The sequence below is a fragment of the Lygodium microphyllum genome, chromosome 25 (genome assembly GCF_053477565.2).
Source record: "Lygodium microphyllum isolate KBCC chromosome 25, Lygodium_microphyllum_v1.1.10, whole genome shotgun sequence".
Classification (NCBI taxonomy): Eukaryota; Viridiplantae; Streptophyta; class Polypodiopsida; order Schizaeales; family Lygodiaceae; genus Lygodium; species Lygodium microphyllum.
Window position 1 is genome coordinate 60,745,543 of NC_141159.1, and position 18,984 is coordinate 60,764,526.

An 18,984-nucleotide genomic window follows, 5' to 3' on the forward strand; every position below is an offset into this window, starting at 1 on the left:
TATTGTTTCAAGCATTCCAAGGGAGCTCTAATGACTACCTCTCACATAGCCGACGCGCCTCTAAACTTACGAATGTAGTGAGCTTACCTCGATACCAAAATGAGTTGCCCCCTCCTTCACACACAACGGTAGTCCGACGATCCTAGATGCTAGCTCAAGCATCCTCAAGCCTCCTCCTTCAAGATCCATCCACCATAGCTGTGCGCGTGCGAGAAAAGGGAAAAGAAGAGAAGAAGAGAAGGAGGAATGGTGAAGAGCTTCACCCTCTTGATCCCTCACTCCCACATGCTCACTCCCTCACCCTCTCCTTCTCCCTCTCTCAATATCACACGCACATAAACAAGGAGAAGAGAAGAAGAAGAGGAGAGAGATATCTTGTTAGCCACACACCAAAGAATGAGCTTCCATTCACTTTTTGAACTTTATATACAAGCCCTAAAATTCCATGGGCGCCCATCCCTTTTTACATGACCGGCCTTTGTGGCAAGGTCCTTTTTCCTATTTCCCTTTTTTTGCCTCATGCCTTAAGCCTACACCCGTCTATTCCTTTACAAATGGCACAGGAGGGAGCCTGGAGCTCTTTTACAAGAGTTTTTAGAGTTTTTTGAGGCGCATTCTATTTAAAATTTCTCTTTTGCCTCAGCTTAGCTTTTAGGAGCCACCTATGTGCCTTTGCTCTTTTTCTATTCTTTTTTCACTTTTTGCTTCATTTTTCTGTCATCTTGAACTAAGGTTAACACCGACCCAAGGGGGAACTTTGCCCACCTCCCGGTGATTCGGAGCTCATGTAAGAAGCCTAGCCTGTTGTTTTATCCCTCACACAAGTGCAACAAGTGGAGAATTGAAGATTGAAACGCTTTCAAAGACTCAAGTACCTTCAAGAGAAAAACAGGGTAAAACAAGGAATTTACAAGATACTGCAGGGTATATGCAAGTCTTTATAGGTACAAACTTCATTATTGAAGTATAGGTGAAGGTACTACATGGTGCCCACAAGTCCTATTCAGTCTCCTATAGGGTTTGGTAGCCATTTGGGACCACCATTTCTCTTACAGGTGGAAGCAGGGTATTTATAGGTTGAAACAAGGTGTAGGCCTAGACAATTCAGACTCAAAGATTGAGTTGCATAATTTTTTATCCTAAACCTATTATGACGTGCTATAGCTCATCTTAAAGAGGGCATTGTTATCTTTGATTTGAATCAAAAAGTTTAGGAATCAAAAATTCCTAGCTCAAGTTATAACCACTTTTCTGATAGGGGGATTGCAGGATTGCACTATTATGGCAGGTCATAAAGGCAAGAATAAGGCGCAGGATGAGTAAGCACAGCAAATCAAAGATTCCATGTTAGATAATATACCTCAAGAGGGCCTTGAAGAGTCTCAAGTGCATGGGAAAGTTAGTGCACTCAACAATACCATCATGTATGAACATGAGAATAGGCATGCCCAAAGACATATGGAGTTGTTATCTAGAGTGGAGCAGATGGTATTGTCTACTAGTCAAATGAAGTCTTCCATTGAGAAGTTGGTGGATTCCACTACCTAAACAAAGGCTTCCATTGACAAGTTAGTAGAATATAATGCTCAAATAGCGGCTCAATTTTCCCAATGGATGCAAATGCAAATGGGAACCAAAGAAGTTAAGGAGAAAGCTCATTCAAATAGTGAATCCTCAGTCCCACTTTAGCCACCTAACCAAAATGGTCAAGGTCATGGTATCATTGGACGAAGGGGTGTTCCAAATAGCCAGTATGAAGCGATACTTCACAAAGGCATGATGACTATTTGGGAAGTTTGAATGGTGCTAATTCCCAAGCTTTTGGGCTGAATACCCAACTTCCTAGAGGTCCTCTAACAAGGGGAAGGTTTTATACTAGTTCTCAGCCACCTATTGGGAGAGTTCCATCTTATTTTGGGGGTTCCATGCTAATACTCATGACTAGTCTATTTTGGGGCAGCAACCCTTTCATGAGAGAGAGTTGAAAGATAATATCATTTTGGCAAAGTACAATGGTCAATCATCTTTACCATCCAATTTAGAGGAATGGATTTCCAAATTGGAATCTTACTTTGATACATTTCCTAGAATTGATGATATGAAGATTCATTTTACTTTCTTGCATTTGGAGGGATTTGCGCATAATTGGTTGAGATACATTAAGAAGGAGAACATACTTGTAGAGAATTGGGATGCATTCAAGACACTTATGGCTGAGGTCTTTGTCTCTCCTCTTGAAAAAGAGAAATTGGCATAGGGACGATATGGTTAGAGCAAAGAGGCCTAAGTTTATGAGAGTATACTAACCAATTCCTCAATCTTACCATGTATATAGAGAGCATTAGTGATGAAGCTAAACTCCACAAGTACATGTATGTTTTAGAGCCATCCTTATTAGGTGATATTATGGCGCAAAACCCTACCACCCTTTTCAAAGCTATTGAGCTTGCAGAGCACTATGGAAGGAAATATAGAAGGGAGTTCCCATTTCAGCCTAGTTATGGACAACCAAGGACTATTTTAAAACATGGACAAGTTGGCAATGTTTATGGTAGCAATCATGAGCCACAAGTGGGAGCTTAAGAGTGCCAACTTATCTATCATTCAATGCTTCAAGACCTCAAAGCAATTTCAGGATAAAAAATAGTCCAATAGTAGATTTCAAATAAGGGGATAGCAAGCCTAAATCTATTTCAGCCAATATGAATCCAAGATGGACCTCTATAAAGAAAGAAAGGAAAAAGGTTTATGCTTCAAATGTGGAGAAAAGTATACAGCTGATCATGCCACAAAGTGTGTATACAAAAATGCAAAAGCCAAGGTTTATAGTATGTTAGTCTTTGAGGATTCTAAAGATGACATTGACGAGGCCAATGCAATTGTACCTACTATTGATAATGATGATCTTGAGGAAGAAGTTGGGCAAGAATATCTTTATGATTCTGTCGACTCTTTTCCTTTTGATCTAGGTGGGAGTGTTCCTTTCGACCCAGGAGGGATTTATGATAAGCCACTTGTTGCCACTAGTTATTCCATTTCAATGGATGCTTGGACAGGTCCTAAGAGCCCTAATATACTTCGTATGAAGGGTAATATTCATGGAAATGACATATTCATCCTGATAGATAGTGGCAATATACACAGTTTGGAGAATAAGTCCATTATGGACAAGCTGAATTGTCTTCCCACGACTGACATCAGCCCATAAGAGTTCAGGTGGCCAATGGTGAAGAAAAAATCAACATTCAAATATGCTCACATGTTTCTTTACATCTGGCTGAAAATTATGAAGCAAAAGTAAACTTGATAACCTTGGAAATGGGGCCCATGGATATTATATTCGGCTGTGATTGGTTGATAACATTAGGCAAAATCACTATGGATTTCTCACAGTTGTATATGGAGTTTATCTTTGATTGATTGCTCATCCATTTGCAGGGAATTCCTCGTAAATCAGATTTTTAGCTTATCGCCATTCAACAACTCAAAAAGGAGTACAAGAGGCACTCACATATATTTGTTTTGCACTTGAATAAAGAGGTTAAAAATTAGTCCATAAATTTAGTAAGTCATACAACCTTGAAAGCTCTTCTTGAGGAGTACATGGATTTGTTTGAAATGCCTACTTCATTGCCTCCTAAGAGAGTAGTAGATCATCCCATTAATTTGGAGCCCAACTCAAAGCCAATTAATAAGCCACCTTACAGACTATCCAAGTGTGAGCATGAAGAAGTAGCCAAGCAAATCAAGGAGCTTCTTGAAATGGGATTCATTGAACCTAGTTCTTCACCCTATGCATCTCCAATATTGTTAGTTAAAAAGAAAGATGGATCTTTTAGGATGTGTATTGATTACACGAATCTTAACAAGATTACAATGAAAAATAGGTACTTCATATCCAGAATTGATGATTTACTTGATGAGCTCAAGGGGGCTAGATTCTTTACGAAGATTGACTTGAGGTCAGGGTATCATCAGATCCATATGTGAGAGACTGATGAAATCCAAATTGCTTTTAGGACTAATGGAGGGCTTTGTCATTTTCTACTGATGCCATTTGGGTTTACAAATACTCCACCTATCTTCGAGAGTCTGATGAACAAGATTTTGTAGCCTTTTCTCTTTCAATTTATCTTGGTCTTCTTTGATGACATTTTGATTTACAGTAAGACCCTTCTAGACCATTTATCACACATGAGGAAGGTTTTTGATGTATTAAGGCATCACAGACTCTTTGCTAAGGAGAAGAAATACTCTTTCATGTAGACTGAAGTAGAATACATGGGACATATTGTCAGTAAAAAGGGATCCAAGCTGACCCTAAGAAGGTGTAGTGTGTTAAAGATTGGCCAACACCTACTATCACTACTTCACTTAGAGAATTTCTTGGTTTATCTTCATTTTATCATTGGTTCATCAAACATTATGCGGCTATTGCAGCTCCTTTAACTGATAGGTTGAAGAAAGAAGCTTTCTTTTGGGATGCTTTTGTGCTGATAGTAGCTTCAATCAATTAAAGGAACTCCTTACTTCTGCTCTTATTTTAGTATGCTCGGATTTTTTGAAGAAGTTTACTATACAGTGTGATGCCAGTGGCCAAGGCATAGGGGCTGTTTTGTTACAAGAGCATGGGGTGATTTCCTTTGAAAGTCACAAGCTTACAAATAAGGAAATGACTACGAGTGTTTATGACCAAGAGATATTGGCTACCTTGCATACAATTAAGAAATGATACAATTATTTGTATGGCAAGTTGATTTAGAGTTCAAAGTGATCACAAGGTCCTTAAGTATTTCCTCACTCAGTTCAATCTTACTCCTAAGCAACTAGGTGGGTAGCTATACTACAAAATTATGATTTTGACATCACTTATACGAGGGGCAAAGACAATGTTGTGGCTGATTCTCTTTCTCGTATTTAGGTGTTTAAAGTTTTAGCAATGACCGAGCTACATAGTGACTGGATTGAAGAATTACAGGAAGCCTATATTTTGGATAAAGAGCTTAGCCATATTTTTCAGAAATTACAGCAAGGTCTCATGGAAGATAACTTGCATTATTAGCTTCAAAATGGCCTAATCTAGTTAAGTGGCAAGATTGCCATTTCCTCTACTTCTTCTTTTACACAAAAAATTATGGAGGAGTTGCATTCTTCGCCTTTAGTTGGACACCTTGAAGTTTTCAAAACCTATGATAGGATCAACAAAAGCTTTTATTGGAAAGGATTGTGGAAAGATGGGCATATTTGGCTCAACAGGGTATGTTCTTATAGCAAGCTGTCTACTTCATTTTGAGTTCATCATTTGAAAACTTTAAGGCTCCAAGTCCTTTTGAAGCATTCTTTCTTATGTATATAGTTGAGGCTTGCTTCCATTTCTTCATTTTAGTCCATATGTCTCTCATCTTTCATTCATTTTCCCATTTGTAAAGCTGAAAATAGAGTAGTACTTTGTTCTATCCATCCCTTTTCAATCTTTGTAAGTTTGTTTTTAAAGGCAAAAACCCTTGGTTTAGTGTGAAAATAATAGTAATACCATGTTACAGTGACATAAGCATAAAAGGAGGGGACATGTAATTTCAATCTTTGTAAGTTTGTTTTTGAAGGTAAAAACCCTTGGTTCAGTGTGATAGTAATACCATGCTACAGTGACATAGGTATAAAAGGAGGGGACATGTAATTTTTCTCATCTTTTGACACATTATACATTATGGTCCTTCTCCTCATTACCTTGGTCTTAGCTTCAATGGCTTCTTACTTATTTCTATCTTTCTCTCTCCTATTCTAGTATTTTTCTCTCCTTGTTACTCTCTTTCTCTCACTTTTGCACTCCATCTCTCTCTCTTCTTATAGTTTTCTCTCTCCTTTTTCTCTCTCTCTAGTTCACTTCTTGACAATGATGCATTCATATTTCCATTAGCTACTACAAGATTAGTTGACCTTATTTAGCAATTCTAATTGAGATCTTATTAGTAGGCTAATAAACTAAAATATTTGATAAAAAATTTGCAAGATGCCTTCTATCACTCTTGTAAATTCTTTCGAGGGTTTGCACCCTTCCACTACCCAAGACAATATGGTTAGACTCCTACATCAAGAGGACTACATGGCTATGGATACATAGGCCATTGTTCATGTGTAGACACCACTTTCTAGATCTTCTTAGCTCAGCTTTAACCTCCTTTGAGTAGACTTGTGATTCTTGTCGTTTGGCTTTTTATGTTTTGATTAGGGATCAAGTTTCACCTAGCATTCATGTTGCTTTGGAAGTTGACATTCATGAGGATGAGGTTTGCATGTCTTATAGCATTTACCTTTGGAGAAAAAACTTGGTTGGGATGGCCTCACCAATGAATTCTTTGAGACCTATGCCACCAATCTGATGAAACCCTTGACCACCATGTGTCAAACAGGTTTGGGAAACAATAGTTATGCCTATACCATGGAAGGAGGGAGTTATTAAATTGATCCCCAAAGTGCCTTCTCCATCAATACTAAAATATTGGAGACTCATCTCCTTAATGGGGTCGATGTATGTAATTTTCTTGAAAGTATTGGCTAATTGGCTTTACAAGTAGCTCCCTGATATTGTGCACCCTAATCAAGATGGATTCATCAAGGGTAGAAATATCTTGCATAATGTATTGAATGTGTAGAGGGGGTTTGACTATGCTAAGCATTCCAATCATGAGGTGGTATTAGTGCAATTGAACTTGGAAAAGGCCTTTGAATATCTAGATTGGTCTTTTGTTGTAGAGCTTATGTGCATTATGGATTTTAGCCCATATATGTCTTAGTTATTACATACTATTAGTCTAGCAAGTCATCTTGAATGGTGGTGTCACTAACCCCTTTCTTCTTGTGCACTCAATCAGATAGGGTTACTCTTTGAGCTCTTTGTTTTTGCTTTGGCAACCCATCTACTACTCACCATATTACCAAGTATGGTTGTCATTAGGCAATTGATTGGTTTATCCCTTCCTTTCAAACATCATTTGGTTGCTCACTCATTAGTGGATGACATGTTCATGACATTACATGCAAAAAGGGATAGTCTTCTTCAAAAGATTCATTGCCATTTGGCACAGGATTGATCGGCAACTCATTCCTTTCAGCTAGAACTATTGGCTGTGTCATGATTGCTTTCTTGGGATGGGAAATAGGAGCATCTGCCAAAATTTACTCATATAGCCAAGCATTTTTTGTGATTAGTGTGGCATATGGGGCAAGATTGGGAGGGTGGTGCAGCCTATGCACCCCTTTCTTACACTTAACTCTACTTGTCCTTTGTAAGATTGGGATCTTGCTAACTGTCTTAACCTACAAAAGGCTTTGGCTAACCATTTGTACATCTCATGATTAAGGATCATCATTGGTTGGTAACTAAAGCCAATTCGGTTTGGAGCATGCATAAATCCAGGACTTTGTGAAAAATGACAGTGATGGAAGGCTAGCTAAATAAGACCTCCTTTAAATGCAAGGTCTTTCTTTGAAGAGTGCTCATTGGTGGACTTCCCCTTGCCTTGGCTCTTTTAAATCGTTGAATATCGAATAACAATTATTTCTTTTGCACAACCAATGTGGAATCCTTGCGCCATAGATTGAACTCCTGCCCTTTAGCTAGGAAAATCTAGACTCTTTTGTTGAATATTTGAAGAGTTGTTGTTTGCTAAGCCTCTCTAATTGGGTTTTTGCTAGGGTAAAAAAACTATCCCACCTTGGCACAATCGCATGTGAGGGTTTTGTTCCATTTTTTCAAAATTTGGGGTCGTTAGCATAATTAGGTTACATAAAATGCTTTGGTCATCGACTTTGCGGCGGGCAGCCAAAGGACATATTGCTAGGATCAAGGGTCTTCTACATTGGTAGTTAGACCTTTGATATGCTATAATACAAATACTCGTTAACGAGAGAGAGAGAGAGAGAGAGACAGAGAGACTCTGTGTGTGTGTGTGTGTGTGTGTGTGTGTGTGTTTGAGGAAGAACTCGGTGATCCTTGAGGCTTGCACAATTCCCGGTCTCCCTTACAATGGCGTCGCAGCTAATCAGGTAGCAATCTTTTTTCTGGCGTGCATCGTCGTTTCAATGGGGTTTCTTGCATCGCCGTGGCCGTCCTTCCAGGCGGTGATCTCTGCATGCGCTTTGATGCAGGTACTGCCTTTCAACTACTGCCAGGACTCTCCGCATCCAGTATGCCAAGCTTTTGATCCGACCTGACGCCGGACCTGCGCGAGTAGGGCGAATCATCGGCAATCTTGGGCCCTTAAGTTCAGCTGTTCGGTCCATTACTCTCCAACAGTCACATTCATCAAGGGGAAGGCCACATCAGGCGTATTATGTCTGCTTCTGGGAGGAGGAGATTCAGAGAAATTCAAGATCACTTGCGCAGCAGCTGTATCTTGCACTTGCCCATACTCAATGCTAACAAAGAACGGCCATCAATGGTCCAAAGATGCCATACATGGTTTCCTGAAGGCTGCCATGACTGATCTTGTTGGATGCAGGCAGGCTCATTCTCTTATAATCAACAATGGATTTAGCCATGTTAACATTCTGAATGATCAGCTAATTCGGCTATTTGCATCTTTTGGAAGCTTATGGGAGGCCAACCTTGTGTTTTGTAGTGTTGCATACCCTAGTCAATTCACGTGGGAAGCCATCATTGCAGCACATGCCAACTTTGGTCACAATCTTAATGCCGTAGAGTTGTACCGCCTGATGCAAGAGGAGGGAATTACACCCAACAGATGTATATTTCTGGCTGTTCTCAAAGCATGTGCTGATATTGACTCTGTAGAGCATGGTAGGGTTGTACACGATCAAATTATTGGGAGGGGCCTCATCTCTGATGTAGCGGTGGTAAACACCCTTATTGACATGTATGCAAAATCTGGATGCTTAGATGAAGCTCGCAAGCTCTTTGATGAATTTCCAAACAAGGATGTAGTCTCATTCGGTGCCATGATTGCAGGATACACAAGCCATGGATATGGCTTTCTTGCCTTGGAACTGTTTGAGAGTTTGCACTACCTGGAGATAAAACCAGACAAGGTAACATTCATAAGCACCTTGAAAGCTTGTAGTAGTGTAGGAGCCTTACGGCAAGGAAGGTTGATTCACATTGAAATTGTTAGAAGAGACCTTGGGTCAGATGTAGTAATTAGCAGTGCAATTATTGATATGTATGCCAAGTGTGGGACTCTTGAGGATGCTCGGAAAGTTTTCGATAATTTGCCACAGCGAAACCTGGTGTGTTGGGGAGCTATGATAACAGGATATGTCCAAAATGGGCATGAGGAAGATGCTCTTACATTGTATGAGAGCATGCAAGTAGCAGGATTCAAGCCTGATAAAGTTAATTGCTTGTGTGCTTTGAAAGCATGTGGAAGCATAGGAGCTGTTGACTGTGTTAGGTTGATACATGGTGAACTCATTGAAAGGGGATTTTTTTCTGACCCAGTTATGAGAAGTACAGTAGTTGATATATATTCTAAGTGTGAACTTTTGCAGGATGCACATAGTGTATTTTTGAAGTCTCCAAAGGATGATCTAATAACAAGTAGTACATTGGTTGCAGCTTATTGCCAGCATGGACATTTTGAGTCGGCGGTTGCACTGCTCCAGACAATGCAGCAAGGGGGTAGAGAAGTCAATGAGATAATACTTGCGTGCATCATGAAAGCGTTGAGTGATGCAGGGGAGGTAAGGCAGGGTAGGTTAATACATGATCAAATAATAAAAAGTGGATTTGAAATGAGTGTGGTGCTGGGAAGTACAATTGTTGATATGTATTCCAAATGTGGGAGTCTCCAGGAGGCCCGCAAAGTGTTTGATGCACTGCCAAATCGGGATGTTGTACTGTGGGGTTCCATGATTGTTGGATATACTCAGCATGGCTGTGGTTTACCAGCTTTACAACTGTTTGATGAGATGCAGCAGAAATTCATAAAAACAAGCAATGTAATCATTTCATCCATTGTCAAGGCATGTGGAAGCATTGGAGCATTGGAAGAGGGCAGGCTTATCCATGATCAAATAATCAAGGATGACCTTCATCAAGATGTCGTAATTGCCAATAGTCTTGTAGATATGTATGTAAACTGTGGGAACCTGACTGAGTCGTATGCTGTCTTCAATCATTTGTCAAACATAGACATTGTATCATGGAATGCAATGATCATAGGTTATGCTCAACATGGACTTGATTTAGCAGCACTCCAACTCTTTGAGAGAATGCAAGAAGAGGGTTCGAAGCCAGACAATGTTACATTCTGTTGTGTATTGAGATTATGTGGCTCAATGGGATTGCTAGCAAAAGGTAGGCTTGTACATAACCAGATACTCAAATATGAGCTTGAAACAGCTATAGACGTTGGAAGTATTCTTGTCGACCTGTATGCCACATGTGGAAGTTTAAAAGAGGCAGAGAAAGTGTTTGGCACTTTGTCAACCCACAATTCTGTGTCATGGTGTGCAATTATTGCAGGGCATGCTCAGAATGGTAACTGGAGGTTTGTGCGTGATTCTATTCAAGAGATGCAATGCCAGGGTCTAAAGCTAGATGACAGGATTTCTACTCTCATGCTTTCAGCATGCAGCCAAGCTGGACAATTAGAGCAAGGCAATGGGTACTTTAATTCTATGAAACCAGACCATGGTCTTGTCCAAAGTGTAGAGCACTTTAATTGCCTGATTGATGGGCTCAGTAGGGCAGGACAATTGCATGAGGCTGCAGGATTACTAGAAACGATGCCACTTTCACCTGATATTACAGGGTGGATGTCTCTGCTCACTGCCTGTAAAAAATTTGCCAATCCTGATGTTGGCAGGCGTTGCTTTAATCGGATCATTCATACAGATCCAGATGTGTCTGCTGCATATGTGTTCATGTCAAACATCTATTCTGATGCACACATGTGGGAAAGTGCTGATGAAATACAAGAGTTAAAAAGGTGTGCAAATGCATGGAAGAAGCCCGGAAGGGCTTTAATTGAAGTTGGCAACTCCTGGCATGAGATAGTTGTTGGAGACCAAAATCATAATGTGAACAGTGAGGTTTTTGTCAAGATAAAAAGACTTGTGAGGCAGTTGGAGAATGATGGTTACATGCCACAACAATGTAGCTTCCCTCGTGAGGCAGTTGGAGGATTATGATTACTTGCCACATAGGAACCCTTTTTGCTATTAGATACACATGAAAACAGTCTGGATGCCAGTCTTGTCATTTGAAGAGGTAATTTGACAGTTCAGAAAGACTAGAACAGCTGGGAAGATGGTGACTGTGTCTGTAGAACTCGGGCAAGGGTAGGAGGTGGACCAGGATTTTAGGGATCAGACCAAAATCTTGTGATAAAATTGTGCAACCCATAGATATATTATTGGGCATGTTTATTAGACCCTATACAACTGTATGCCAGGACTGGGGAGATCACCAAAGGTCAACAGAGATTCTGGGTAAGATTCTTGGGTGGTTATATGATTCTCTGCCTCCAGTTTGCTTATACGTGTGAGGTGCTTCAACCACTCAGGCAGACCTGACTAATGAAGAATCCTGTGAGGTGCTCCAACCATCCTTATAGCTCTTGTTAACTAAATGACAAGAAGTTCCTACATGCCAATCAATAATCCTCTGAACTTACTGCAAGACCTGCCTAGCAAACTCTGGATAAACATGGGATCTCCTAGCTGTTATAAATGAAGTGTGCTTATCATTGACTTCACAACTTGTTACAGCAATTGTGCATCTGAAAGGTTCACAATCTCGAGTCAATAAAGCAACCTAGAAATCCTGTGTTGATACTGGATGCAATTGACCAATATATGGCTCCCTGCCAGTTTTATTGATCAAAGCAAAATTATACTAGCAAAGAAATTCCAAGCATGGAATCGAAAACACCTAGGCAAGTGCTTGTCTTTTGCTCATCAATCCAAACTCCACATTTATAGAGTACTAATGTCGCTGTAGACAGTAGAATTCCTACATAGATAGTTGTTGATATGGTGGTGGTGAAATAGAGAGCAACAGCAGTACAATGCTGAATGGTTGACACTTTGTAACAAACTTTGTCAGTGAGCCACAAAGGCTACTCAGGGTTTTTAAATTAGCTAAAGCTAAAGTCAATTTTCAAGGACAGGATCAACCACAATTGGGCATCACACGAATACACTCCACATATGCAACTGGGTCCCTTTACTTCACCATCATCGAATGGGCGCTTATGTGGACCACATGCATGCCTATCAGAATCTTAACCATCAATTTAATTTGCTACTTGGTACAAATATAAGTGTTATGAAGGGGTTTTAAATATAGGGAAATGACTACTACTCTATGTTGGTGCAACTTGCTTTAACGGTATGTCTCTTCTGGCCAGCAAAGTGCCAATATCTAATTAAAAGGATTACCACACTTAACCAAGCTCCTCCAATCCAAGTGCCAATATTTAATCAATTGGAGTACTACATTTAACCAAGTCCCTCCAAGCAAAAGCAAACCATGATACTCTTAATTGTGCGACTTGAATAAAGCCAATTAACCTTGTTAGTAGATAGGCTAGGGTGGAATGGAGTTTGTGTTGCCTTTTCAACCCTGTGAGGATTGGAGCCTCTTGCTTGATAAGAATAAAACTAAATTCTACATCACAATTTGCTTGATATGGAGTAAGTGATGAAGTCCTTTTCCATTCCATTCATGTGACTCCAAACAAGCAATTAGCTAGAAAAGAAAGAAAAGTCTAGATGATATGAAAAACAGTTTTGAAGTGTAGAGGTTTTGAGCTTAGACACATCATAGGAGGAGGTTAAGACACACTGTGGTGAAATTTCTACTCCAAAAATTGCATCTCAAGGTTGAAGTATGGCATATATTCAGGCAGCATAAAAAAGGTATGGATGGTTGAGGGGACATCTACTCAAAACAAATAAAGATCCTCTCTAGCTAGGTGAAATCATGACTTCTAACTTCCTGCCTTGCAGCAACCCCACGCCCAACTCAAGCTATAAGAAGCGCCGTTAAGATATACACAATGTGTGAGTTGTTTGACAACATTTGGAAGAACCACATTCCTGTTAAGATCTTTAGTCTCCTTCCTAGGAATCCCATTGGCTTGTTGGACATTATTTTAGACACGAATAGATTGGTGCCACTAGGGAAGTGCGACATAGGGATTGAAGTCATGCACTAGATACTCAACTTAATCAGATTGGGTTATGATGCCATTGGCTTGTTGGTGGACACAAATAGATTTGTAATGTGCCTTAGGGGATGTGTCCCTTAGGGGATGTGAGACACATGGATCAAACTCACACACCCCTTAGAACTCAACGCACAATAGATTTGTAATGTGCCTTAGGGGATGTGGGACACATGCATCAAACTCACGCACCCTTAGACCTTAGTCCATAATTGATCCAATACACCATGCCCCCATTGGGTTGTTGGACATTATTTTGTTGAGGATTAAAGCAATCAATATCTGTGTCAATTGTATCATACATTAATTGTTTTCATGGGTTGACACATCATGAAAATAGTTATTTAGATTACTTTTAAAGATGTGACTTAATTGAACAAACAAACACACACACACACACACACACACACACACACACACACACGCACACACGCACGCACGCACGCACGCACGCACGCCTGCCCGCTTGCCCGCACGCACGCACGCATAGATGCACATGCGCTCGCACACACATACACATTCTCTCTCTCTCTCTCTCTATATATATATATATATATATATATATATATATATATATATATATATAACAAAGGAAAGTGAGAGAAAGAAGGAAGCTTCAACTCAAAATTTGGCATATATTAAAATGAGCTCTTCTATGACAGTGTCAAATTTTAGAGTTTCCACTTAATGTTGGGAACCCCATCTTCTTTTGAGGCCCTTTGATTAGTCCTTTATACATGTCCTTTAATCAATGAAGCCCATGCTACCTAGGAGTGAATGAAGCTACCTATTCTATCATTGAAAAGTTTTACAATTTGCATAAGAGTGAGCCTAGCTCTCACATAAATATTTTCAGCTACATTGCTAATTCCAAAGGTTTGAACTATGCATTGAAGCGATAGGTGCTCAAATTGTTATTTCTTCACCTTTGATTTGAATTCCAACTTTTGGTGCTTGGCCTCTCTTTCAAGGGTTAACATTACTTCCCTCCTAGACAAGTTGCTAGTCCCATGGCACTTATCCTTTGTGGTGGTGTGTTGGTGCATCCATGATGGTTGCTATGTGTTGGGATAGTCATGATTTTACAATAGTGGTCCATTAGAGGAGTGGTAGTTGTAGTGGCTCATGAAGCAGGGATTGCCCCTATTGCTTAATGGTGGAAGACTCCAATTTTAGTAATGTGGAATGGAAAGGACAAAGCTATTGTTGAAGAGGTGAGGGTGATGCATAAGGCCACCGATGGCGATGGGTCTTCATTGAAATCTTTAGTGGTACTTGCAACAATATATACTCCCTGGTGGTGTGACTACCTCACTAAAGGTAAAGTTGTGCTTGTGCCAGTGCAATTGGTAGATGGGTTGAGCTCTAAGCATACCTAGATTATTGTCCCACCCTTGACAACCTAGTTGGGATGACATTATTCGCGTAGTGTTAATCTAAGATTGATAGTTCTATTGGGTGAATCTGAGGTTCCTACCCTTGATGTGCCTTAAGAGCATGAAGTGAGAGACAACCTAGGGTTAGAACTCCAAGGTGTAGTGGGTATGTTTGCATTTTTTTTGCGGATCACTTTATGTCTCCAAGAGTGTTTGCAATGGTCTTGCTAGGCAGCATTTGCTAAACAAGCACCCCTTTATAGATTTTCACAATTTGATTGAGGATTCCAAGAAAAATGGGCAGGTGTATTTGGTGAATCTATCAACCACGTCTTTTAGGATGGACGTGCAATAGGGTAATATGAACAATAATTTGAGATGGGCACACCATAGTGACATGATCAATTTTGGCATTCACATCAAAGAAGAAGAGTGGGAAATTGTCTTCACGTGGTGTGGGTGGTTGCTATAGAAGTTTCATTAGCAGACAGAGATAATTGTAGATGGTGATGAAAGCCGAGTTTAGGAAATTGCTAAATCTTTCCATAAAGCAACTAAATGAGGGTTTAAGGTCCCTAATATGAAATAAGTAGATCTTATTATGTTTTGTTGTCTATTTAGGGACCTTCAAAAAGTTATAACTTCTAGGGACTTGTGCATCATAGCTTCTATCCTATCTCCTTGGATATGGACAATGAAGCATGTTAGTTTATGCACTAGGAGGTGAGTAGCAGCTAGGTTAGTTACCTTTTGTGTTTGGGCTCACAAAACTTAATCATTTTCTTGTAGCTTGTTTGGTCTTTATTAGGAGCCATTTCCGTAGTCTATGGTGAGCCATGAGGTTCTTCATCCACCCCTTCTAATGGTGCATCAAAATTTAAGGGCTCCACAATTTTGATAATGGGTATCATGACTGTGGGAGAGGCTAAGAGAAGACACGACTGGTGAGGAAGAACAAGGACTGTTTGACATGGTAGCCAAAATCTCCAAGTTAGAATTTGATAAACTGGAAGTTGGACATGTGTAATGATTTAGGCATTGCCTTGTATCAAGAAACCTAATATAAGATCCAATTAGATGCTTATAAGTGCATCCTTGTCAAATAATAGGAAATCTATACGGAGGCACCCCCTAGAGCTTGCATAACATTGTCTAAGAAACCCAATGAGATTAAGGCATAGCTAAGAACATTGCAAAGTCTCTTAGAGGGAATGGATTAGATCAAGGAGCTATGCTTATTAACCATCAAACCAACTAGATAGGAAATCATAAGAAGCCTATTGCAGAAGGGATACAGGGAATATGAGTTAGAAAAGATGGGATTAATTGAGGAAGAATCTTCTCACTCTAAGTCTTCTCCAACATTGGAACCACCAATTGTTGTGACCCATTTCATAGATCTACCTAACTTTTCCTTGTGGTTGGTGGGTATCGTTAGGGTGCAAGGATGTTGGTGGCAAAAATCCCATGTCTCTTAAGTTTTTTGTCATCTTAGCTAGTGTGGTAGGGATGGTCTAGTAGTATTTCCTTGACAAGTTCATAGGTTATGAGTCCAAACTTAGTGCTAAAGTCTAATTGCTTTATGGCTACAATAGCAAGTTTGAACTAAGCTCTCAAGGGCTCTACTTGATCCTTTTAGGTCTTCAAAGTAGTCATTATTTGTAATGTCTCCATTACATAGCTAATTAATCAATTTAATAAAGAGGATTTCAAAAAAGCCAAATTAATTTGTGAGAAATGTTGAATAAGTAAATTTGTCAATGAAAGGTGAATGTGCACATTTACACGTTATTAAATGTAGATGTAATTGTAAAAATTCAACCCATACAATCAAAAGAAAAAAAAACCTACATATTCAAATGGGTTGTTAACATTGGAGTTTAAAAAAATTCGTTTTGTAGATGTGCTTCCCTTGAAAATTTAATTACTCTATGACTTTACGACATATTAATCTAACACTAGAAGTAGATTAGACCTTGTAAGAAATAGGGAAGGAAAAGTACTTTTAGTGCAATAAAATAATGGTAGAAAAAAATGAAATTAGAGTGGAAAAATAAATTTGAATCTAGCTTTTGGATTAAAATAGAGGGGCTAAAAATAAAGTGGATTTTGTGGGAGAAACATGTCATGCTCTCTCTTCCCCTCTCCCTCCCAGATATCTATATAAAACTTTCTCTTTAGGCCAAAAACCATGGACTCTTAATATGCAAGAGAGGACTAATCGACAGAAGTCTATGATATTGAGAATAAGAAGATTCCAATCATGTAATCCATTCGTGAATGAGGTTCTTTGTGTTAGATGCAGTCTTCTTTGATATCTCCAAAAATTGATGCCTCATTTTGTTTCTCCAAAATTTCATATCAATCAAGATTTTCATGTTACATCACTTTTTAAGCTTGTTTACACGATCTCCCAGAGCCCAGGGCTTCTTTTGCTAGTATACCTAGATGGATCTTGGTTAAGATATTTAGCTTCTTAGATTCAACTACATGTTTTGAGCATGGCCTTTGATGAGGCTTTCTTGTTGATGATCGAGTAGCTTTGGTGGCATGATTGATGCACTTTGGGACCTAGATTTGGTGATTGCCTTTGTAGTATCCTTGTATTGTAAGCAAAACTTTGGGCATCCATCTCAACAAGGTGTATTGTCTCTTTGCATGTGATTAATTTTGTGCTTATCTTGGTAGAGTCCTTTGTTTTCTCAAAGTTTTTCTTAGGATGCCATTGGAAGCTAAGTTTCTTGGTAGGTTGCAGATTGGGTTTCTTGTAACTCATTACTGGAATGGGCAAGGTTTGCAAGAGGCCATGTGGTTTGTGACAAGGTACCTTGGTGCCCTGTTCTAGGTATCACATGATTTTATATATTCCTTAACTTCTTTCCACATCTTAAGCCACCAAAAATCTCTTGAAATAAGCTCTAAGGTCTTATTAACCCCAAAGTATCCTGCTGCGTAGGGGTGTCATGGTGTGGTTGGAGTACTTGGAGTCTCAACTTTCTTGGAGGGATGTAAAGTAGATCCTTATAGTATAACAATCCATTAGTTTCCTAAAACTTTTCCCTCTTTATTTTTTCTCTATATATTGTTGGCCAAATCATCATACAGTAGGGCTTCATGGATTAACTCGATCAAGGTAGGGTCATCTTAGTGACAACTGGAGATGGCTCCTAGCTGGAGGTGCTCTGTCTTGAGTAGTATCGCTCATTGTTGATCAAAAGCTTCTTCTCCCTTCTTAGATGCCAGGTAGGATATTCTTGATAAAGCATATGATTGGCATTGTTGGCATCTTGGGCGATATGTGATGACAAAGTCAAACCTAGATAAGAAGGTATTCCAACAATATTGTCTTTGATTGAGGATGCAGACTATCAAAAAATATCCTAGATTTTTGTGATCTGTATAGACGATAACTTGTGGGTTGCACCCTCTAGATGATGACGCCAAGTATCAAAGGCATCTATAATGACAAGGAGTTCTTTGTCATGGATCCCATAATTTATCTCTAGAGGGGAGAACTTCCTTGAGTGGAATGCCATTGGATGCATATGACCATCATCTCCATGATGGACAAGTTGGCTCTTAAGGCATAGTTTGATGTATCGGTCTCCAAGAAAACTAGCTTGTTAGGATTTGGATGGACTAGGATTGGGATAGTGGTAAAAGCAGTCTCAAGAGTCTGGAAGGTCTTCTCGGCTTCTAGGATCCATGAGAACTTTGAGTTTCCTATGAGTCTAGTGAGTGGTGTGACTATCTTTGAGTAATCCTTAATAAATATCCTTTAGAACTTGGCAAAGCCAAGAAAAAATTGCAAACACATGTGGGTGTCTACCAATCAAGAATAGTCTTGATCTTCTTGGGATCCATGAAGATTCCTCTCTAGGAGACATCGTATCCCAATAATTCCACTTCTGTAAGTATAATGGAAAAAAAACTTCTCAAGTTTTTCATATAGTCCTTTTTCTCTAAGCTTTTCCAAAACTAATTTTACATGGTGCTCATGCATCTTTGGATCTTTTGAGAATATCAAGATAACATCCAAGTATGTAACTACAAAATCATCTAGATGCTCTCCAAAGATATCATGAATCATATGTTGAAACATTGCAGGAGCATTGGCGAGATCAAATGGCATAACAACTTACTTGAAGTGATCGTACATTGTGTGGATAGTTGTCTTCCATTCGTCTCCTTCTCTAATCCATACAAGATTATAAGCCCCTCACATATCAATCTTTGTGAAGATATTGACTTTTCCAAGGTGTTCCAAGATCTCTTGTATCAACAATGGCAAAGGGTATCAATTCTTGATTGTTATCTTGTTGAGTCCTTAATAATCCATATACATTCGAAGTGACCCTTCTTTCTTCTTCAAAAACAAAACTAGGGCTCTAGTAGGAGACTTCAAGTACGTAATGAAT

The 18,984-nt window shown here is 39.4% G+C and overlaps 1 protein-coding gene across 2 annotated transcripts; it reads left to right on the forward strand.

Moving 5' to 3' along the window:
* Nucleotides 1–7,852: 7,852 nt before the first annotated feature.
* On the forward strand, nt 7,853–12,387 carry LOC148014282 (pentatricopeptide repeat-containing protein At2g03380, mitochondrial-like). 2 transcript variants are annotated; one of them, XM_087666943.1, is made up of 3 exons: nt 7,853–8,046; nt 8,149–8,501; nt 8,622–12,387. In XM_087666943.1, the coding sequence occupies exons 2-3, from the start codon at nt 8,416–8,418 to the stop codon at nt 11,149–11,151; spliced, it is 2,616 nt and encodes an 871-aa protein (XP_087523069.1). In that variant the 5' UTR covers nt 7,853–8,046; nt 8,149–8,415; the 3' UTR covers nt 11,152–12,387. The 2 variants fall into 2 exon arrangements, with proteins under 2 accessions (XP_087523069.1, XP_087523068.1); XM_087666942.1 differs by having other exon boundaries at nt 8,149–12,387.
* Nucleotides 12,388–18,984: the final 6,597 nt, after the last annotated feature.